The 24,162-nt window shown below is 41.4% G+C and overlaps 1 protein-coding gene across 1 annotated transcript in view; it reads right to left on the bottom strand.

Annotated features, from left to right (window-relative positions):
* Nucleotides 1-2,237: 2,237 nt before the first annotated feature.
* The window catches only part of SLC7A14 (solute carrier family 7 member 14), a 67,598-nt gene continuing 45,673 nt past the window's right edge, over nt 2,238-24,162 (bottom strand). Inside the window, exon 7 of the mRNA XM_061193439.1 lies at nt 2,238-2,560. Within this exon, the coding sequence (XP_061049422.1) occupies nt 2,238-2,560 (323 nt within the window). The remainder of the gene's footprint in view (nt 2,561-24,162) is intronic.

Genomic DNA, 24,162 nt, shown 5'->3' with positions numbered 1-24,162 from the left:
TTCATATTTCTCTTTGAACACTTTTAATGAATACAGCGCCATCCCATCTGTCTGGATGTGTCTCAAGTTTAACAGATTATATTTAAACTAGGCAGATTTGTTGAGTCCTAAGACCAGTTCGAAACTTTGTTTTCACAAAAATTACTGATAGCGAATTTAATCCCCCAAGGATGTATTTCACACACCAGGCACTGTATCTTTATGGTTCATCTTAGGCGAAAGAAAAATGGCATTGCCAAGCATTACATTAAAATGAAAAAATGACCTCAGGAAACCAGAGCTGTAAACGCTTAATATAGAGGAATGAAAAAGAAGATCTGGAAACAGTAATTATTCGAATTTAAATGGCATACATTGGCTATGGGTGGGATATGCAGTTTATTTAAAAAACTAGTTTCAGTTGATCTTTTAAAAAATATGATGTTAAAGCCCAGGGCATCAACCAAGAGGACTTGTCAAGTTCGGTTGTTTTATCTACATTTATCAGGCTCTGGTGCTCCTCGTTCCCTGGGCTGTGAGCCTCCAAGGACAGATGTTACATTTCTTTTTATTCGCATTGCTTAAGACTTGGTACATTCTTGATCAGTGTTAGTTTTGCATAAAAATGTGCTTTTGCCTCCTGTTTATAATCCTGAAACATGCCAAGGTGGCACAAACCTCAACCTTTAAGAAAGAATAGATTTAAACATTAGTTGATGTTCTGGAAAACTTTTGGCATAACTCTAGATCCAGGAGACAGAGAGAGCAAAGAATCTGCTATTGCGCCTCCCTTTCAGGAAATTCTCACAGATTTTAGCTTGATCCAAATTGTGCCTTCACATACATGTGTGCACATCTCAAGGCAGTGTTGGAATCCCTGTAACCCAGGACTAGAATCCATAGACCATGTGTTTTTTTCTTGTTGCAAATGTTCTCTTCCAGCTTGTTTCTGAGAAAATACCTTTAAGAGCCCCTCTATGGCCCAGATTTAGACCTTACCAGATTTTTCTCAGTGAAACTACTTTGGGAAATAAAAGGAAAAATACGCATCTAAAAGTGAGCTACTCCAGAGGAATAAGGTTCAGAAGTGAAATGTGATCTCATGGAATGCAGTTACTAAGTAGCTGTGCTTCAGTATTTTTGTTTTCAGAGCAGCACCCACCAATCAAGTGGTTGCATATCTCAGAAAACTACAGAATTTATAATTTTAGAAATCTGAAGTAGAGTTTGCAATGTGATCTCAGTGGCTGGGTCACTTCTCCTTGTAAAGCTTTTTTATCTGATCATAAAACAAACAGCCTACTTCTTCAAGGCATATTAGTGCCATGAAATCATGCTCCTACTTTGCCCTCTTTCATCATATCAGCAGGAGCTTAGAGTCTGGTATAAGAGAAGGCATGACAGAGAGTTAATTTTTGCCAATGCCCTTCTGGCCTTCACTGCAAGAGATGGTTATTCAGTTGTTGTTTTTTTTTTTTTCTGGCCATTTAAGTAGAGCTTTGATGGTGCTTCTCACCGTATTATTGGGTCTGCATGACTGCTTTATGGTGAGTCTGAAATCTCTGGGGTCATGGTCTCAGAGTCCCTGACCTTTGCTGTGTCCTAAAGTTCTAGTTGGGAGATTGTGAGAACCTTGGCGAAGAACAAGAGGCATGCATCTCCATGAATTTGTTTTTGTGAGATTTCAGGACGAAATGTGGCTTGCTGAGGGAGTGCCACGTGCCACCCGGCCTCAGGGAGCAGCTCTCAGCCCAGCATGCTGAGAACAGAGCTTTGCCCTTGTGGTCTCAGGTGGTTGAAATGCTGCCTTGTGCCCACCCCGGCCTGCTTTGGCACATCTCCAGGAGGAGCTGCAGCCTCAGTGTGGTCCAAGAAGTTTACTCCCTGCTTCTTGGGGCCTTAGGAAGAAGCAAAAAGATTCAACCAGCAAAGCAAAGGCCTGGGAAACGTTTGCTGCCATCAGCTCTGATGGTTGCACCTAAGATAGAACTTCTTGTAGCTTCTTGTTTAGTTTTTTTGTTTTTTGTTTTTGTTTTTGTTTTTTACAAGGGGACCAGCTATGGGACCTGGGTTAAGCCCTTCGACAGAACTATCCTGAAGAGCAGAAGTGGCAAATGACAGGCTATGACTGGGGACTGACTTTGGGGAAGGCTGGGTTTTTGAAGTGAGAGCCAAAGACGTTTCCACCTTCTAGCCCACAGGTTAAGTTACTGAAAATAAATCACCATCATTTCTACACATTTCTTGCGTGTTTGCTCCTACTCTGGAGAGTAATCTAACTCATCATTGGCAATCAGGGCCTCTGAGTTCTGTTTGTGTTTGCTTTTGCTCTTCGCCTTGCTACTCGTCTGGGTGTTTGCCTGTGCATCTGACATCTGCTGGTAATAGAAGCCTTTGTCTTCGGCAGGCCCGCCCCAGTTCTCCTGGCTCTCGCCCTCTGTGGCATAGGAGAAACCTTCTTCCACTGAGAAGGGGTCGTCCACGTCGTAACGCTGGTACGTGCTTTGGTGCAGGGCTTCTTCTCGGGCGCTGATTTCCAGGGTGCTGTTCCAGATGCCGTACCCAAAATAAATGAGCATACCTGTAGGTGGGAGGGGGGGGGAAGCACAGGTGGGATAAAAGCAGTTGCTTTGGGATCCACGGGTCAGGCAGGGAGCTCACTCTCAATCGTGAAAGCAGAGCTGGTGCTGGATTTATTTTCTTTGGTCTATACAGTGTATTGAAAAGACTCGAATTAGATGCCATTTAAAAATTGGGAGATCTTGCATTAAGCAACCCATATTTACAGCTTCCCCTGAAAAAGTCAGAAGGACTGACAGCACTGTACCCACATTCCGATATGGAGACGTTTGGCTGGTGGTGAGAATTGGCTGCCTCTTTAGTTACGATAGGGGCTCTTGAGGTCACCACAGTACTCCCTCCCCTGTTGACATCTAGCTCACTGTACTTATGTAGGTGATAGCCAGGAATTTGCATTTTCTACTCTGGACTAAATAGTTACGGATCACCAGCAGTGTATTCCCAACCTTCTCATAGCGTCTTATTATCCCATACCTGCACTTAGGGACTCCATCTTTTATTTCACCACGTAGCAACATGCATATATGATCCTACGATTTACTTTGCCATTTTTCACTCACCAAAGTCATAATACATTACTGCCACTCAGCTGTCCACTTTCCTTTGTGGACTCTCACAGTGTCTAGTGCATGCCACTGTTTCGGCCCTTAGAATATCTGTTGTGTGCTTATCTGCCCAGGGTGGTTCTATTTTATAGACTCTGCAGAAAACTGGCACTTAAAAGTTTGTTGAAGGAATGAATGAGAACTCCTGATAAGCATGCAGTGTCCAGTGCAACCTTCTCATTCCAAGCAAAGGAAAGAAACCTGCCTTCCTAGTTAATATGTAGCATTAATATGCGCTAATGTTTCATTTTGATTAGAATTTTTAGGAAAAGATATATGAAAATAGTTTGAGAGACCCCATTTTCTACCTTGAAAAGCCCACGAAGGCTCAGGGCCTGGAACGCTGAGAACCATAGCCTTGGAGGCCATGGGGCGTGATGGTTAAGAGTGTGAGGTCTGGGTTCAAATCATGCCTCCATCACTATTAGCTGTGTAACCCTGGACCAGTTACTGAGCCTCTTTGTGCCTCAGCTTTCTCTTCTATGAAACCATGAGAGTATTGTACCTATACCTTGGGGTTGCTGTGAGGAGGAAACGAGATAAGCAGTGGTTCTCAACCCTGGCTGCACCTGGTGGGTCACCTGGGGAGTTTTTGCACAATCCTGATACCTGAGCCTCATCCTCAAGAGATTCTGATTTAATTGGTCTGCAGTGTGACCCAAGCATAGGTGTTTTTAAAGCTTCACAGGTGATTCCAGTGGTCAGCCAAGGCTGAGAACCCCTGAGATCAGGAACATTAAAGCTCCTGATGTAGGAATTCCCTGGCGGTCCAGTGGTTAGGACTCTGCACTTTCACTGTCACGGGCCCGAGTTCGATCCCTGGTCAGGGAACTAATATCCCACAAACTGCGTGGCGTGGCCAGAAAAAAAAACAAACAAAAAAACAACTCCTGATGCGCATGCTTCGCTGCCAACTTTGGCCATTTTGTGGCCTGGCCGCTGGGAGCCCCTCACTTATGCACCCTCCTTCCAGGCCCCAACGCCCTCTTCTTGGTGGCACTAGTCTCTTTGACTTTGCTAACCCTGTGGGCATCTGCTGGGCTGTTTGCTTAGAACCACAAGGTGAAGCCTGCTTTCCGCTCTGGTGCTTGAGGTATCCTGCTTCCTTTTGAATTTGCAGTGTGTCTTTTTAAGCTTGGATTTCTCTCCCCCCACCATCCCCCAGTGAAATCAACTTTACAGGAGCCAAAGTAAGCAGAGATTTATAGTCCTAATTGATAATAAATCCTGGAGTTAATCATTTGCAGACGTAGCTATTCTCGAATAGCGACTTCATTTTTTCTGAGCATGGATCTTTACTCTTTCTTGTCTGGGGGTGGGTGTGGCCATGGGGGATAGTTATTATCCTTGTGTAGAACAAGGCACCAAACTGAGGCCTCTTTTAAAAGGGCCAGCATGCTGCTTCTTGGAGAATGCCTCTGTTGGAAGCATGTTTGTTTCAGGAGACTGAGTTTATCGTCAAGCACACACCTCCTTATGCCCAATTTTTCTTTCTTGCTATCTTTTCTCTTAGACATACAGGCAGGTGCCAAAGCTGCCTTCTCCTTCGGCTTGGTATCTATTACATCAATTCTTTCCTCTTTGATCCCCTTCTCGGATCCTATTTATAAGCATGTTATTTCCCTACTAAACTTACTACCATTTTTTCTTTCCCCCTTTGCCCCTAGCTTCTCTCTTCTGTACTATATGGGTCATCATTCGAGCACTGGTTTGACATCTATTCTGACAAAACTTCCCCTGTCCCCACCAAGTATTGGGGTGTCAGGTAGATCGGTTTATGGGAATTCTCTGGGAGCCTTGGTGTGATTACTCATAGAATCATAGATATTTAGAGCTGGAAAAGAGTCTATGTCATTTACCTATTTGAATGCCTTAATTTTACAGACGAAGAAATGGAGGCTGGGAACGACTAAGTCACTTGCCTGGGTCTGTGAGGGACAGCAGCAGCATTCCATGAGGGTAGAGAGAAGGCTCTAGCTTATTCAGCCCTTCACACCCCCTCCCCTGCTGCGTTATAGACTGTGCCTAGCGCAAAAATATTCAGTACAAGGTTAGGTTCTGTCTGGGGAGTGGCTGGGCCTGGAAGGAACACGAGTATGGATGTGTGTGTGTGTGTGTGTGTGTGTGTGTGTGTGTGTATGTGTCTGTACGCAAATGTGTCGTCTGTGATTACTTTGGGAAAGCAATCCATGGAAACCTACCACATAAATATTTATGGGCCTTCTAATGTTTGCTCTGAGCCCCCTACAGTTTCAAAGGTGTGTCACTCTGTCTTCAAAAATACATTTCAAATATGAGTGCTGTGAACCAAGAATCGACTGTGTGCATCGGCCTGACAGCATGAATAGCCGACTTGGGCAAATGCGTTCTCCTAGGGCTTGGCGTTCTGTCTGCCTTTATCCTTCTCCCTGGCCCTTGAATCAGTTCAGGAAAAGTGGTGTGAGGCAGAGAAGGACTGGAGAAAAGGAAGAATGGAGGGGGACAAAGGAACAGAGGGGAACAAATGAGCGGGGGTGGAGAGAAGAGAGAAACATGTATTACCATCTGTCACACATAAACAAGGGCTTTGTGTTGGAGGAGTAAACAGAGCTGCTAAAAGCCTCCTGTGTAGAAGCAGGGTGTTTTGTTTCTGCTCCTTTTTTCAGTTGGCTTAGAGAACGAAGCATGAGGTCGTTTCTGAAAAATCTGTGGGGAGCTTCTGGGAATCCTGAATCATCTGAACAAAACTTCACAACCCCTCTGGGTGCTGAGGTCCTACAGTGATGCTTCCTTTATGTCACACCTTTCTCCCAAGGAACGCAAAATGTTCTACAAATGTCTTGTTTAGACTCCTCCTGGCCTGTTTCAGAATGGGGTGTGTGTGTGTAGGTTAAGGTTATGTGCGTTTCACAGACAGGAAACTGCGGCGCAAGACAAAATACAGGACTTTCCACAGCTACACAGTCGGTGTTTAGATAGTGTTCGGACTGTGGATCCTTCCGGGTCCTCCATGTCCTAATCCAGGCTGCTTCCAATTGTTATTTCTCCCACCTACCAGGGGTGGCTGGGAGGTATAGACTGATTGGAAACAATTTTGCTGAACTTTACTTTTGAAGAATTTAAAACATACAGAAGTGGAGAGAATAGTATAAAAAATCCTATGTGTTCATCGCTAGCCCGCTCCCTCCCGACACCCACTCCCCTACCACTTTCTCTTTAGATTATTTTGAAACAAATCCCTTTCATCCTGTTTCATCTGTAAATGTTTCAGTATGTATCTGTAAAATAGACTCCTTTAAAAACCTTAACTTGGTATCATTATCACATCTAAAAACTGATAATAATTCCTTAATATCGAGCTTCCCTGGTGGTGCAGTGGTTGAGAATCCGCCTACCAATTCAGGGGACACGGGGCCCTGGTCTGGGAAGATCCCACATGCCGCGGAGCAACTAAGCCCGTGCGCCACAACTACTGAGCCTGTGCTCTAGAGCCCGCGAGCCACAACTACTGAAGCCCTCACGCCACAACTACTGAAGCCCGTGTGCCTAGAGCCTGTGCTCCGCAACAAGAGAAGCCACTGCAATGTGAAGCCCGCGCACCGCAGCAAAGAGTAGCCCCCGCTCGCCACAACTAAAAAGAAAGCCCGCATGCAGCAACAAAGACCCAATGCAGCCAAAAATACATAAAGAAATAAATTTATTAAAAAAACAGAAATTTATTTTAAAAATTCCTTAATATCATCTGATATCCAGCAGCATTAAAATTTCCCCAAATTATTATGTTTGGATAAACTCTTCACTTTTTGAAGCTATATACTTATTACAGTGATGCTGTCATTGCTTGAAATAGTTTTTGGGTCCTGTCATTTAGGTTGTCACTGGGATTGGGTTTACTCTTTTGTAAACCCTTACAGATGGCAAAGTTTTATCTTTTGAAAGTAGATTTGCTTTTAGCATAAGCCAGAAGTCATTTGGAACCAAGCCTCAAGAATAAGATGGCTGCCTGATAAATAATATTACTTATTCTATTTGGGTACTTAATTCTCCAGTTCCATAAAAACTTAGATCCACTGCTTTGTAGTTATACATCTGATATCTGAATGAATGAAAGGCAGGTGTGATGTTAAAAATCAGAAGGGAATCAGCTTTTGTGTTATAGCAGGGTCTTGGAGGCCCCCCTGCTGGGCTGGAGTTATTTTTTTAGTTGCTGGATCGTGGAGGGGAGGAAGCACGCAAGGCAGTGACTAGTTAGCAGCAGACACAGACGTGTTTCAATATTTTAACAGCAGACACGGCTGTACTGGGCACCCAGTAATGGCAATGAGTCCCGTGAGAGGCTGTTTGCACTGAAGGGACATATTCAAAGGGAGGCTCTGGCTTCTTTTCCGGACAGAAGTTCCCGGGTGGAGAATATGCCTGCCATATTGTCTTCATCTTGTCTAGCCTGAGAGGTTCGGGCTAGACAAGATGAAGAATCATGCCTTCAGCAATTGAACGGGCTTTCTTTATGTAACAGAATACCTTGTGATCAGAAGGCCCTTTATACAAACACACTTCCTCGTCCATCATCCCAGAGAAGTTAAGAAGTGTGCAATATGCAGGGATTGAAATGGCACCAGAACTCACATCTCTGGAGTCTAAATGGAGGGCTGCTCCCATGCTACCCAGGGGCCTCCAGAGAGCTTTTCGGGATGCCAAGTTGCCTTCACGAGTTCAGGGCACCTCAGTGTCAGCTGGCGAAACACCTACTTACTCCACTTGTCTCGGTCCATGCTGTGCAAATTAAGCAAATGACCTCAAACCTACAAGTGAGAGGGGTAGGGGTAGGGGGTCCTCTGAATCGTATGGGAGAAATCCCGAACAAAAACTCAATGCGGAAAAGAGCCTGGGTGACCTGGGTCTAGACAGATTTCCAATCCTGCAGGAACAAGCTCAGGTTATGAAGAAGGTCCCTGACCTCTGGAGTCCCCCAGGAGCTTCCTGTCCTCTGAACATGGCTCCACGCTCAGGGCCAAAAGAGGTGGGCCACCTGACCTCAGGCTGGGTGGAGCAGCCTCTTCCTGGGGCACACTTTCCAGCAGGAAGCCCTGCCCGCTGAAGATAACGAGGCGCTTTGTTATGCCCGGAGGCTTTTTTATTTTTACTACTCTGGGATCAACTTTCCAAAACAGACACTTGCCAATGCAGACACGAAGATGGTAATGAGAAGGTGGCCTCCCATCCAGCACAATCCCCACCAGCTCCCACTTTGCTGGTTATTTTTTAAATACTCACAAGCCCTGTTGATTGTAATAACATAAGTTTTGTTTAATATGGTGTGGCCAGGAAGAGCAGGCTCAGGATGGAATGGGGACCGGGGGAGCTTCTCTTCTGGCCCTGCAGCTGATCTAACATAAAGTCACATTCTTTATGCCTCAGTTTCCCACCTGCAAAATGGAGCTGGAGACCCTCATGTTATTTGTTGAGTATAATGGCTGTGAGACAGAATGCAATCTTGTCTAAAGACATATTAAAAAGTCCAGTAATCCAAGCCAGCAGTTCCACCTCTAACTCAACAGAAGCCCAAGGGAAATGTGTCTGTGTGTCCACTGAAAACATGTACAAGAATGTTCGTAGCAGCTCTGCTCCTAACAGCCCTGACTGGAAACATGCTAAATATCCATGGACACCAGGATGGATAAATACATTGTGGTATATCAACACAGTGGAATGCTAGACAGCAAGGAGAATGAACAAACTAAAACTACAAGCACAGGTCGGATGAATCTCACAAATGTAATGCTGAGGGAAAGAAGCCCATCACACACTCTTTCACAGCGCTGTCTGTTAAGGGTGCACGGCACACACCCACTCCAGGGCCTTCCACTGCCATGGTCTCCTCTCCCTTCATTCTCAGCCAGGTGTCTCCCTGTGTAGCCCAGCACCTCTGCCAGCAGGCAGCCTCAGCTGCTGAACGATTCACCTCCTCCCTCCCTCCCTCTTGGAATCACCCTGGCCCTGTGGCCATCCTCACTCTGGCCTCCATGATTTTTCTTGCTCTTCTGAGCATGATTTTGATGTTGAGGCTGCCAGTTGTTTTCTTGTTTTCTACAAGGAGAATTTCAAACTTATTTATGGGACATATCATCAGGAATTTGTTTATCTTGGTGCCCTCTCAGGTCGAATTCATGGCCCCCTTCTCTCCCTCCTCTTCCCTTCATCACAGTGGCTGCTTTGGGTCAGTTTCCAATAGGATTTCAGATGAGAGCTCAGGCGAAGACCGTAAAGTATGCCTTCTCTTTGGGATAGTGATGGTTTAGTACAGGATTTATGAGGTCCATTGCCCAAGTCACAAGTCCTATCTGTTCTCTAAAGCTATAGACGGTAATTTGTTTTCCTCAGAGGGACTGAAAAAATTCCAGATGAAAACTTGACAGACTCCAGAGTAAGGGCGCCCACAGCTGGTCTAACAGATGATTCATTTACAGTAAAGGCCCACAGGGACCAGTAGACCTGACACATGCCTGGAAAATACCATTGTATAGTGTTCTTACTGGTCCCTCCTAGTTTCATATTCCCTGAACCTCTGCCCAACCCCTGAGGTATTCCTTTACAAAACTGCATCATCGAAGAGAAAAGGTAGATGAAGGCCGCTTTGTGTTCATTTTGTTGGGGATTATTAAACATTTGCTATTTGTGTTATTTCTCTTGTCAAAAGGAAGATAAACAAGTGCTGGGTGTCTAGTTAGGACCGTGCCTCGTTTCTCGCTGTGAATTGTGCTCTTCTCAAGATCAAAAGCTTAGCAAAACATTGTCACAAAAATGCTGTAATTAAGATTCATTTAGAGAAATTTGGATAAAAAAATGTGTTTAAGAAGATTATTAACTTATGACTCAGCCTAACCATGTAAATCTTTTTAAAAAGTAGCAGAAGTTTCTTAAGCTCCATTTAGAAATCTCTCTACTGTTCTCCCCAGGAAACTTATATTATGAATAGAGAGATTAAGAAGAATAATCTGATATTTTGGAGGCTCAGATGTTTAGAGACGGGATATTTATTCTACAAGATAGTTAAAAAATTTACAAGCCAATTTGGGGTTGTGGGATGGATATACTTTATATATCCCAAAATAGGGAGTTTTGTAATTAAATTATCTGCCCTTCTTGCTAATATCTTGTTATTCTTCTCTCTAGATCAGTGGCTCTCAAATTTGAGCATGCATCAGAATTACCTGGGGGGCTTGTTAAAATCTAAATTGCCCTCAGAGATTCTGATTCTGTCTGTAGGTCTGGGATGGGCTCTGAAATTGCATTTCTAACTAGTTTCCACATAATATTGATGCTGCTGGTCTGGGACCACACTTTGAGAACCACTGTTCTAGATCATTGTAAACCTGGCTGCACATTAAAATTACCTAAGAGAGCTTTAAAAATACCCAATAGTTGGCCATACCAGACCAGTTGAATCAGAACATCTCTGTGAGGGGATCCTGGTCATAGAATGTTTCAGAAGCAACTCTCACGATTCTGTTGTGTAGTCAAGGTTGAGAATCTTTGTTCTAGGTGAAACTTACTTATATTCCAGCCTTCAAAGATCATGATACCAAATCAGTTAATAGCTAGCAGTTGGGTGCTTCTTAAACTGCAGGCTTCATTGCCCTCTGTCTGGCCAGCCCAAGCTGCAGGGTGGCATCCTCACATGCCAAGGAGTATCAGTTTCTGGAGCTAGTTTGAAGTTTGTGCTATCAGCAAGATTACAAAAGGTTCTCTGGGAGTTTTCTTCTGCCTGATAACTGGGAAGGCAGCCTGAGTCAGAACAGGTTCATGTTGTACTTTGGCATGTGATAGCTAGTCTGGGAGACAATGAATCATTCTAGCTTTTTAAAAGAAAGGCAGCAAAACAATATTTCTTACTGCTTTCTCTGATATTTTCTTATTTAAGCCCCAAACAGCAACTAGATCAAGGCTAAAAGAATTATCTGCATTTTTACAGATGAGAAAACTGAGGCCCAAAGGAGTTAAGTGAACTTCCCAAGGTCACAAGGAAGTGGCAGAGCTGTGATTGAACTTGGGACTGTCTGACTCCAAAGGCAATATATGCAAATCAATCAATGTGATACACCATATTAACAAATTGAAGAATAAAAACCATAAGATCATCTCAATAGATGCAGAACAAGCTTTCGACAAAATTCAACACCCATTTACGATAAAAACTCTCCAGAAAGTGGGCATAGAGGGAACCTACCTCAACATAATATAGGCCACGTATGACGAACCCACAGCAAACATTATTCTCAATGGTGAAAAACTGAAAGCATTTCCTCTAAGATCAGGAACAAGACTAGGATATCCACTCTCGCCACTATTATTCAACATAGTTTTGGAAGTCCTAGCCACGGCAATCACAGAAGAAAAAGAAATAAAAGGAATCCAAACTGGCAAAGAAGAAGTAAAACTGTCACTGTTTGCAGATGACATTATACTATATATAGAAAATCCTAAAGATGCCACCAGAAAACCACTAGAGCTAATCAATGAACTTAATAAACTCACAGGACACAAAATTAATACACAGAAATCTCTTGCACTTCTATACATTGAAAATGAAAATTCAGAAAGAGAAATTAAGGAAACAATCCCATTTACCACTGCAACAAAAGAATAAAATACCTAGGAATAAACCTACCTAAGGAGGCAAAAGACCTGTATGCAAAAAACTATGATACTGATGAAAGAAATCAAAGATGACACAAACAGATGGAGAGATATACCATGTTCTTGGATTGGAAGAATCAACATTGTGAAAATGACTATACTACCCAAAGCAATCTACAGATTCAATGCAATTGCTATAAAATTAGCAACGGCATTTTTCACAGAACTAGAACAAAAAATTTTACAATTTGTATGGAAACACAAAAGACCTCGAATAGCAAAAGCAATCTTCAGAAAAAAAAGAAAAAAAACAGAGCTGGAGGAATCAGGCTCCCTGATTTCAGACTCTACTACAGGGCTACAGTAATCAAGACATTATGGTACTGGCACAAAACAGAAATATAGATCAGTGGAACAAGCTAGAAAGCCCAGAGATAAGCCCACACACATATGGTTACCTTATCTTTGACAAAGGAGGCAAGAATATACAATGGAGCAAAGACAGCCTCTTCAATAAGTGGTGCTGGGAAAACTGGACAGCTACATGTAAAAGAATGAAATTAGAACACTTCCTAATACCATACACAAAAATAAACTCAAAATGGATTAAAGACCTAAATGTAAGGCCAGACACTATAAAACTCTTAGAGGAAAACATAGGCAGAACACTCTTTGACATAAATTGCAGCAAGATCTTTTTTGACCCACCTCCTAGAGTAATGGGAATAAAATCAAAAATAAACAAATGGGACCTAATGAAATTTAAAAGCTTTTGCACAGCAATGGAAACCATAAATGAGACGAAAAGACAACCCTCAGAATGGGACAAAATTTTGCAAATGAAACAATGGACAAAGGATTAATCTCCAAAATATACAAGCAGCTCATGCAGCTCAATATCAAAAAAATAACCCAATCCAAAAATGGGCAGAAGACCTAAATAGACACTTCTCCAAAGAAGACATACAGATTGCCAACAAACACATGAAAAGATGCTCAACATCAGTAATTAATAGAGAAATGCAAATCAAAACTACAATGAGATATCACCTCACACCAGTCAGAAAGGCCATCATCACACAATCTACAAACAATAAATGCTTGAGAGGGTGTGGAGAAAAGGGAACCCTCTTGCACCGCTGGTGGGAATGTAAATTGATACAGCCACTATGGAAAACAGTATGGAGGTTCCTTAAAAAACTAAAAATAGAACTACCATATGATCCAGCAATCCCACTACTGGGCATATACCCTGAGAAAACCATAATTCAAAAAGATACATGTACCACAAAGTTCACTGCAGCACTATTTACAATTTCCAGGACATGGAGGCAACCTAAATGTCCATCGACAGATGAATGGATAAAGAAGATGTGGCACATATATACAATGGAATATTACTCAGCCATAAAAAGAAACGAAATGGAGGTATTTGTAGTGAGGTGGATGGAGTTAGAGTCTGTCATACAGAGTGAAGTAAGTCAGAAAGAGAAAAACAAATACAGTATGCTAACACATATATATGGAATCTAAGGAAAAAAAAAAAAAAAAGGTCATGAAGAACCTAGTGGCAAGACGGGAATAAAGACACAGACCTACTAGAGAATGGACTTGAGGATATGGGGAGGGGGAGGTGTAAGATGTGACAGGGTGAGAGAGTGGCATGGACATATATACACTACCACATGTAAAATAGATAGCTAGTGGGAAGCAGCCGCATAGCACAGGGAGATCAGCTCGGTGCTTTGTGACCACCTAGACGGGTGGGATAGGGAGGGTGGGAGGGAGGGAGACGCAAGAGGGAAGAGATATGGGAACATATGTATATGTATAACTGATTCACTTTGTTATAAAGCAGAAACTAACACACCATTGTAAAGCAGTTATACTCCAATAAAGATGTTAAAAAAAAAGAAGATGTGGCACATATATACAATGGAATATTACTCAGCCATAAAAAGGAACGAAATTGGGTCATTTATAGAGATGTGGGTGGACCTAGAGACTGTCATACAGAGTGAAGTAAGAAGGAAAAACAAGTATGGTATATTAATGCATATATGTGGAATCTGAAAAAATTGGTATAGACGATCTTATTTACAAAGCAGAAATAGAGACACAGATGTAGAGAGCAAACATAGATACCAAGGGGGAAAGGGGGAGGTGGGATGAATTGGAAAATTGGTGTTGACATATATACACTATTGATACTATGTATAAAGTAGATAACTAATGAACCTACTGTATAGCACAGGGAACTCTACTCAATGCTCTGTGGTGACCTAAATGGGAAGGAAATCCAAAAAAGAGGGGATATATGTATACATATAGCTGATTCACTTTGCTGTACAGTAGAAACTAATACAACATTGTAAAGCAACTATGCTCTAATAAAAATTAAAACAAAAACAAAAACTAGGCAGTGGGTTCCTGCCACCTCATCACTTTTGCAAAATTCCTCTGGTTCGCCAGAAACATAGATATTATGCAGGACTGACTACATAATTTGTAGGTCCCAGTGCAAAATGAAACCATGGAGCCTCTTGTTAAAAAATTGTTAAGAATTCAAGAAGACAGCAGCAGAGCATTAAGCCAAGTGCAGAGCCCTGTGTGACTGCACAGATCATCCACCTGTGGGGCCAGCCCTGATGTTATGTGTTAATCTGCACAGACTACATATCAAACATTCTGAGCAAATAAGAAGGTCTGTTCAGAGGCACCCTGGTGGGGAGGTAGGAGCCCCAGATCTGAGCATGGAGATTCTGGATTGCAGTAATAGCTCTATGAATAACTTCCTGTTATTCCTGTTGACCTTGAGCACGTTATTTAACCTCTTGGAGGTTCGGTTTACTTATCTGTAAGGTTGAGAGAGGGCGAAGTGGGGAAGTGGTGGACCATGTCAGTGTTTCTCAAACTTTATTTATATGTTATTTATATTCATATACTACATTTTTAGTATAGTGGTTATGATCATGGACTCTGGACCCACACACCTGAGTTCTAATTTGGCTTTGCTGTATTCTAACTATGCGACCTCAGTCAAGTGCCGCAGTTTCCTCATCTGTGAAATGCAGGTGGTTGTGCAGATTAAATAAGTTAACATAAGTAAAGTCCTTGGAATGATGGCTAATATGTGGCAAGAGCTATATAAGTGTTAATTATTACTTTGAATCATATGGCACATGTACTAGTACTAGTTTTTTCTTCAATTTGACTCTTTAAAAAACTTTTATTGCAGTATAATTGCTTTACAATGTTGTGTTAGTTTCTGTTGTACAACAAGTGAATCAGCTATAAGTATGCATACATCCCCATATCCCCTCCCTCATGAGCCCCCCTAACATCCTCCCTATCCCACTCCTCTAGATCGTCACAAAGCATCGAGCTGATCACCCTGTGCTATGCAGCAGCTTCCTACTAGCCATCCATTTTACGTTTGGAAGTGTATATATGTCACTGCTACTCTCTCACTTCGTCCCAGCTTCCCCTTCCCCGCCCGTGTCCTCAAGTCTGTTCTCTATGCCTGCGTCTTTATTCCTGCCCTGCCACTAGGTTCATCAGTACCGTTTTTTTTAGATTACATATATGTGCGTTAGCACACAGTACTTGTTTTTCTCTTTCTGACTTACTTCACTCTGTATGATAGACTCTAGGTCCATCCACCTCATTACAAATAACTCAATTTTGTTCTTTTTTATGGCTGAGTAATATTCCATTGTATATATGTGCCACATCTTCTTTACCATTCATCTGTCAATGGACATTTAGGTTGCTTCCATGTCCTGGAAATTGTAAATAGTGCTGCAGTGAACATTGTGGTACATGTATCTTTTTGAGTTATAGTTGTCTCAGGGTATATGCCCAGTAGTGGGATTGCTAGATCATATGGTAGTTCTATTTTTAGTTTTTTAAGGAACCTCCATACTGTTTTCCATAGTGGCTGTATCAATTTACATTCCCACCAGCGGTGCAAGAGGGTTCCCTTTTCTCCACACCCTCTCCAGCATTTGTTGTTTGTAGATTTTGTGATGATGGCCATTCTGACCAGTGTGAGGTGATACCTCACTGTGGTTTTGATTTGCATTTCTCTAATGATTAGTGATGTTGAGCATCCTTTCATGTGTTTGTTGGCAATCTGTGTGTCTTCCTTGGAGAAATGTCTATTTAGGTCTTCTGCCCATTTTTGGATTGGGTTGTTTGTTTTTTTGATATTGAGCTGCATGAGCTGCTTGTATATTTTGGAGATTAATCCTTTGTCCATTGCTTCATTTGCAAATATTTTGTCCCATTCTGAGGGCTGTCTTTTCGTCTCATTTATGGTTTCCTTTGCTGTGCAAAAGCTTTTAAATTTCATTAGGTCCTATTTGTTTATTTTTGATTTTATTCCCATTACTCTAGGAGGTGGGTCAAAAAAGATCTTGCTGCAATTTATGTCAAAGAGTGTTCTGCCTATGTTTTCCTCTAAGAGTTTTATAGTGTCTGGCCTTACATTTAGGTCTTTAATCCATTTTGAGTGTATTTTTGTGTATGGTGTTAGGGAGTGTTCTAATTTCATTCTTTTACATGTAGCTGTCCAGTTTTCCCAGCTCCACTTATTGAAGAGGCTGTCTTTGCTCCATTGTATATTCTTGCCTCCTTTGTCAAAGATAAGGTAACCATATGTGTGTGGGCTTATCTCTGGGCTTTCTAGCTTGTTCCACTGATCTATATTTCTGTTTTTGTGCCAGTACCATACTGTCTTGATTACTGTAGTCTTGTAGTAGAGTCTGAAGTCGGGGAGCCTGATTTCTCCAGCTCCATTTTTTTCCCCTCAAGATTGCTTTTGCTATTCGAAGTCTTTTGTGTTTCCATACAAATTGTAAAATTTTTTGTTCTAGTTCTGTGAAAAATGCCGTTGGTAATTTGATAGCAATTGCATTGAATCTGTAGATTGCTTTGGGTAGTATAGTCATTTTCACAATGTTGATTCTTCCAATCCAAGAACATGGTATATCTTTCCATCTGTTTGTATCATCTTTGATTTCTTTCGTAAGTGTCTTATAGTTTTCTGCATACAGGTCTTTTGCCTCCTTAGGTTGGTTTATTCCTAGATATTTTATTCTTTTTGGTGCAATGGTAAATGGGAGTGTTTCCTTGATTTCTCTTTCTGAGTTTTCATTGTTAGTGTATAGGAATGCAAGAGATTTCTGTGCATTACTTTTGTATCCTGCTACTTTACCAAATTCACTGATTAGCTGTAGTAGTTTTCTGGTGGCATCTTTAGGATTATATATGTAGAGTATCATGTCATCTCCAAACAGTGACAGTTTTACTTCTTCTTTTCCAATTTGGATTTGTTTTATTTCTTTTTCTTCTCTGATTGCCATGGCTAAAACTTCCAAACTATGTTGAATAATAGTGGTGAGAGTGGGCACCTTTGTCTTGTTCCTGATCTTAGAGGAAATACTTTCAGTTTTTTACCATTGAGAATGATGTTGGCTGTGGGTTTGTCATATATGGAGTTTATTATGTTGAGGTAGGTTTCCTCTATGCCCTCTTTCTGGAGAGTTTTTTTCATAAATGTGTGTTGAATTTTGTCAAAAGCTTGTTCTGCATCTATTGAGATTATCATATCGTTTTTATTCTTCAGTTTGTTAATGTGGTGTGTCACATTGATTGATTTGCATATATTGAAGAATTCTTGCATTCCTGGGATAAACCCCACTTGATCATGGTGTATGATCCTTTTAATGTGCTGTTGGATTCTGTTTGCTAGTATTTGTTGAGGATTTTTTCATCTATGTTCATCAGTGATATTGGCCTGTAATTTTCTTTTTTTTGTGACATCCTCGTCTGGTTTTGGTATCAAGGTGATGGTGGCTTCATAGGATGAGTTTGGGAGTGTTCTTCCCTCTGCTATATTTTGGAAGAGTTTGAGAAGGATAGGTGTTAGCTCTTTTCTAAATGTTTGATAGAAATCACCTGTGAAGACATCTGGCCCTGGGCTTTTGTTTGTTGGAAGATTTTTAATCACAGTTTCAGTTTCAGTGCTTGTGATTGGTCTGTTCATGTTTTCTATTTCCTCCTGGTTCAGTCTTGGAAGGTTGTAGTTTTCTAAGAATTTGTCCATTTCTTCCAGGTTGTCCATTTGATTGGCATATAGTTGCTTGTAGTAGTCTCTCATGACCCTTTGTATTTCTGTGGTGTCAGTTGTTACTTTTCCTTTTTCATTTCTATTTCTGTTGCTTTGAGTCTTCTCCCTTTTTTTCCGAATGAGTCTGGAAAAATGTTTTATCAATTTTGTTTATCTTCTCAAAGAATCAGCTTTTAGTTTTATTTTTGCTATTGTTTGCTATTGTTTGCTATTTATTTTTGCTATTGTTTGCTATTGTTTGCTATTTATTTTTGCTATTGTTTGCTATTGTTTCCTTCATTTCTTTTTCATTTATTTCTGATCTGATCTTTATGATTTCTTTCCTTCTGCTGACTTTGGGGTTTTTTGTTCTTTCTCTAATTGCTTTAGGTGTCAGGTTAGGTTGTTTATTTGAGATTTTTCTTATTTGTTGAGGTAGGGTTGTATTGCTATAAACTTCCCTCTTAGAACTGCTTTTGCTGCATCTCATAGGTTTTGGGTCGTCGTGTTTTCATTGTCATTTGTTTCTCGGTATTTTTTGATTTCCTCTGTGATTTCCTCAGTGATCCCTTGGTTGTTTAGTAGCGTATTGTTTAGCCTCCATGTGTTTGTAGTTTTTACAGTTTTTTTCCCTGTAATTGATATGTAGTCTCATAGTGTTGTGGTTGGAAAAGATGCTTGATACAATTTCAATTTTCTTAAATTTACTGAGGCTTGATTTGTGACCCAAGGTGTAATCTATCCTGGAGAATGTTCCATGTGCACTTGAGAAGAAAGTGTATTCTGTTGTTTTTGGATGGAATGTCCTATAAATATCAGTTAAGTCCATCTGATCTAATGTGTCATTTAAAGCTTGTGTTTTCTTATTTATTTTCTGTTTGGATGATCTGTCCATTGGTGTAAGTGGAGTGTTAAAGGCACCCACTATTATTGTGTTACTGTTGATTTCCCTGTTTATGGCTGTTAGCATTTGCCTTATGTATTGAGGTGCTCCTGTGTTGGGTGAATAGATATTTACAATTGTTATATCCTCTTGGATTGATCCCTTGATCATTATATAGTGTCCTTCCTTGTCTCTTGTAATAGTCTTTATTTTAAAGTGTATTTTATCTGATGAGTATTGCTACTCCAGCTTTCTTTTGATTTCCATTTGCATGGAATATCTTTCTCCATCCCCTCACTTTCAGTCTGTATGTGTCACTAGGTCTGAAGTGGGTCTCTTGTAGACAACATATATATGGGTCTTGTTTTTGTATCCATTCAGCCAGTCTGTGTCTTTTGGTTGGGGCATTTAATCCATTTACATTTGAGGAAATTATTGATATGTATGTTCCTATTACCGTTTTCTTAACTGTTTTGGATTTGTTATTGTAAGTCTTTTCCTCCTCTTGCGTTTCCTGCCTAGAGAAGTTCCTTTAGCATTTTTTGTAAAGCTGGTTTGGTGGTGCTGAATTCTCTTAACTTTTGCTTGTCTGTAAAACTTTTGATTTCTCCATCAAATCTGAATGAGATCCTTGCTGGGTAGACTAATCTTGGCTGTAGGTTTTTCCCTTTCATCAGTTTAAATATATCTTGCCACTCCCTTCTGGCCTGTAGAGTTTCTGCTGAAATATCAGCTGTTAACCTTATGGGGATTCCCTTGTATGTTATTTGTTGCTTTTCCCTTGCTGCTTTTAATATTTTTTCATTGTGTTTAATTTCTGTTAGTTTGATTAGTATGTGTCTCGGCATGTTTCTCCTTGGGTTTATCCTGTATGGGACTCTCTGCACGTCTTGAACTTGATTGACTATTTCCTTTCCCATGTTGGGGAAGTTTTCAACTATAATCTCTTCAAATATTTTCTCAGACCCTTTCTTTTTTCTTCTTCTTCTGGTATGCCTATAATTCGTTGTTGGTACGCTTAATATTGTCCCAGAGGTCTCTGAGACTGTCCTCAATTCTTTTCATTCTTTTTTCTTTATTCTGCTCTCTGGCAGTTATTTCCACCTTTCTATCTTCCAGCTCACTTATCCATTCTTCTGCCTCAGTTATTCCGCTATTTTTTATTTAATTAAAAAAATTAAATAAAGTATTTTTAATTTCAGTTATTGTGTTGTTCATTACTGTTTGTTGGCTCTTTAGTCTTTCTAGGTCCTTGTTAAAGGTTTCTTGTATTTTCTCTATTCTATTTCCAAGATTTTTGATCATCTTTACTATCATTACTCTGAATTCTTTTTCAGGTAGTTTGCTTATTTCCTCTTCATTTATTTGGTCTTGTGGGTTTTTATCTTGCTCCTTTGCCTATAAGATATTTCTCTGTCTTCTCACTTTGTCTAATTTACAGTATTTGAGGTCTCCTTTGCCTCGGCTGCAGGGTCGTAGTTCCTCTTGCTTCTGTTCTCTGCCCCCGGTGGTGGGGTTGGTCCAGTGCCTTGTGTAGGCTTCCTGATGGGAGGGACTGGTGCCTGCGTTCTGGTGGGTGAAGCTGAGTATTTTCCCTCTGATGAGAAGGGCCATGTCATGTGGTATGTTTTGGGGTGTCTGTGAGCTTAGTATCACTTTAGGTAGTCTGTGTGCTGATGGGTGGGTTTTTGTTCTTGTTTGTTGTTTAGTGTGAGGTGTCCAGCGTTGGGAGCTGCTGGCAGTTGGGTGGAGCTGGGTCTTGGATTCAGAAAGAGGCCTCCAAGAGAGCTCTTGTTGATTAATCTTCCCTGGGGCCAGGAATTCTTTAGTGGTCCAGCATCCCGGGCTCAGTGCTCCCACTCCAGAGCCTCAGGCTCGATTTCTGGTTGAGGGACCATGACCCCACAAGTCGCTCGTCCCGGCAATAAGGGAGATTAAGAAAAAAAAAAAAAAAAAGACTAACAAAACCCCAGACAAATGGTAAAAAGTAAAATCATACAAACAGAAACAGAAACAAGGAAACATGCACACACAGAAAAGAAACAAAAGCAGAACAAAATAAATCAAATAGCAAGAGAACAACCAGACAAACAAAAGAACCCAAGAAGAAAATCAAACAATTAAGAAGAAAGCTGACAAAAACCCAAAACCAAAAAACAAAACCAAAGCAGCTTGCCAACTGAAGAATGAAGCAAAGAAACAAAGCAAACCAACAAAAATGATATTAAAAAAAAAAAAAAGAAAAACAGAAAGGGGAAAGAAGACAGAAGAGCAAAAAGGCAACATAGAAACAAATATTTTAAAAAATAGAAAATATATTAAAGAAAAAAAAAGACAAACAAAACCCCAGAGAAATGGTAAAAACAAAATCAAACATAAACAGAAACAAGGAAACACACATATAAAAGAAACAAAAACAGAGCCAAATAAAACAAAAAGCCAGAGAACAACCAGACAAATAGAAGAATTCAAAAATGAAATCAAACAATTAGGATTAAAAGTAACAAAAACACATAACCTGAAAACAAAACCAAAGCAGTGTGCCAACTGAAGAATAAAGCAAGGAAACAACAAACCGATCAAAATGATTAAAAAGATAATAATAATAAAATAAAATAAAAAGGGAAAAAACACAGGACAACAGAAAAGCAAAGTAGAAATAGAAATATATATATATAAAAGAAAAATATATTAAAGAAAAAGAGGAAGAAAAAAATAAGGGAAAAGAACACAGAACAACAGAAAAGCAAAGTATAAATAGAAATGTATAAAAAAAATAAAAAAAGTTATAAAACAGAGATCCCAAAAGACTAAATAAACAAAACAAAAAAACCCCTAAAACAACAAGAAACAAACAAACAAAAAAAGAAAGAAAAAGAAACCAAAAAAAAAAAAGCTAGAACCAACAACAGAATGAATCAAAACATAATAAAGTCAATAGTAATAATTATGTTTCCGTGGGATGTCTGCTGTAAGTGTCCTTGCACACGCCGTGAGCCACAGCCCCCCCTCTGCCTCCTGGCTGGTCTCTGGACCTGCTGTGGGCACTGTGGGGACCACTCAGGCTCTGATCTGGCCCAGTTCCTGTGTGTGCTGCCCCCAAAGTCCACAGCTGCCAGAGCTAGACCGTTTTCATTTGTGGGAACACTCAGTGTCTACTCAGATATTCCATAGACGCAGGGTCTGCCTAACTGATTGTGGGGATTTAATCTGCAGCTTGTACAGCTGGTGGAAAGATTTTCCATCTTCTTCCTTAGTCACCCCATCCCTGGGGTTCAGCTTTGGTTTTATCCCCAGCTCTGTACGTGGTCCACCTACAGGAGTCTTGTCCTGAGTCTGCCTTGGAGCTCTTGGGTCTGCCCCTGTGAGGACCGGGCGCAGAGGTGGTATGACTGCTTGGATCATGGGAGCCCCAGGTGCACCAAATGCGGAGGGAAGCCGGCGGCCACGGGTGCAAGAGCCCTAATGAGGGCCTTTTCTGCTGCCTGGCGTAAGGCACAGGAGGGCCAGCCCTGAGGGGGCTTTTTTATTGCTCAGCAGCCAGCGCACAAGAGCCAGCCCTGAGTGGGCTTCTTTTTTTTTTTTTTTTTAAATAAATTTCTTTATTTATTTGTTTATTTTTTGGCTGTGTTGGGTCTTTGTGCTGTGCTCAGGCTTTCTCTAGTTGTGGCGAGCAGGGGCCACTCTTCGTTGTGATGCACAGGCTTCTCATTGTGGCGGCTTCTCTTGTTGTGGAGCGTGGGCTCCAGGTGCGCGCTCTTCAGTAGTTGTGGCTGGCGGACTCTAGAGCACAGGCTCAGTAGCTGTGGCGCACAGGTCCAGCTGGTACGCGGCACATGGGATTTTCCAGGACCAGGGCTCGAACCCGTGTCCCCCGCACCGTCAGATGGACTCCCAACCACTGCGCCACCAGGGAAGCCCCCTGGGCTTCTTTTATTGTCACTGGCAGGTGCTGGTGTGTAGGCAGAGAGAGGCTACAGTAGTGGCTCCTCCCCCTGCGTGTGACTGAGCAATAGCACCCTGCTTCCATGGCAGTCCGGTCTTCCTCCCTAGGCATTCCCTGCTGCAGATTTCCTCCCTCCCGTCCCCTCAGTCCGTCTCCCCACAGCCAACAGCAGTTCTCGCTCTGAGCCTGTTCTCCAGTCCCCATGCACCAGCTCCCAGCCCCTTTGCACACCTGTGAATACACGTCCCAGTCCCAGGCACGTATGGCCACAGTACGGACCATCTGTGTATTTCTCACTCTGTCCTGTCTGCCACAGGCTGGCCGCTTCACCCTCTTCCAATAGCCTCTAATGCTTCCCTTCTGTCCCAGTCTATTTCCCTGTCAGAGAGGGGGTTTCCCCGAATTCGGGGCTCTCTCCTCTGCTTCAGCTTCCCCTCCCTGGGGTGCAGGTCCTGTCCCGCTTCCTCTCCTCCTCCTTCTCCCTTCTTTTTTTCCATCCTACCCAGTTATGCAGGGATCTTTATAGTCCTTTCCAGTGTCCAAGGTCTTCTGCTAGTTTTCAGCTGGTGTTCTGTGAGAATTGTTGCATCTACAGATGTATTCCTGATGCATCCGTGGAGAGAGATGAACTCCATGTCCACCTACTCTCTGCCATCTTGAATCTCCTTGACTCACTTTTAAAATTTAAAAATAATCACCAGATTCATGTGAATATATATATTTTTCTAGTATTTGTGAAAGTGAATAATAATCATACAATATTTTAAAAAGTTCATTCATATACTCTTTAAAATCAGTCCATATATTAACAATGGAATGGTCACCACACTGTGGGTAACACTGTACTAGATGTTGGAGGCTTCTTCTAGCTTAAATAGTCCAGGAAAAGATGAATAAATTCATGTGTATTTGTGTCTGTGCCTTCATTCATTTGACAAATACATGACTGTAATATTTCTACCCACTTCATTCATTTCTGCCCATAATAGCATCTTTCCATTGGTTAGCTTCTTGTTCCAGTGGAAAAATGTTTAAACAGAAAAGAGAGATTGTGAATAAATCATATAAATGCTTAGAACTTTGATGAGTCGGTGGGGTCCTCTCAAGAGATCCCTTAAAGTCTAACAAGGGATGAGGCTTAGGGTAGTGAAAAATTGGTACAAAATGCTTACAAGAAGGCATAGGATGGCCTTCAGATGTGAGGAGTCTTCTGGGAGACATATGTTCTTTCCTTTGAATACTGTGTTTTCCCCCCACTTCCCTCTACCTAAATCCTATCTTATAGGCCCAGTTCAAATTCTACCTCCTTAAAGTCCTTTCCAGCTATTCTGACTGGAAGTTTCCTTTTTTTTCATCTGAAGAGTGCTTTACAATCAGAGAGAAGTATTTATTAAGCACGAACTATGTTCCGGCACAGAGGTCACCGGGTTGAACACCCATA

Source organism: Eubalaena glacialis, chromosome 6 (assembly GCF_028564815.1).
Source record: "Eubalaena glacialis isolate mEubGla1 chromosome 6, mEubGla1.1.hap2.+ XY, whole genome shotgun sequence".
NCBI lineage: Eukaryota > Metazoa > Chordata > Mammalia > Artiodactyla > Balaenidae > Eubalaena > Eubalaena glacialis.
Note: the sequence above shows the minus strand (reverse complement) of the source record. Positions and strands in the feature narration are given on the sequence as shown.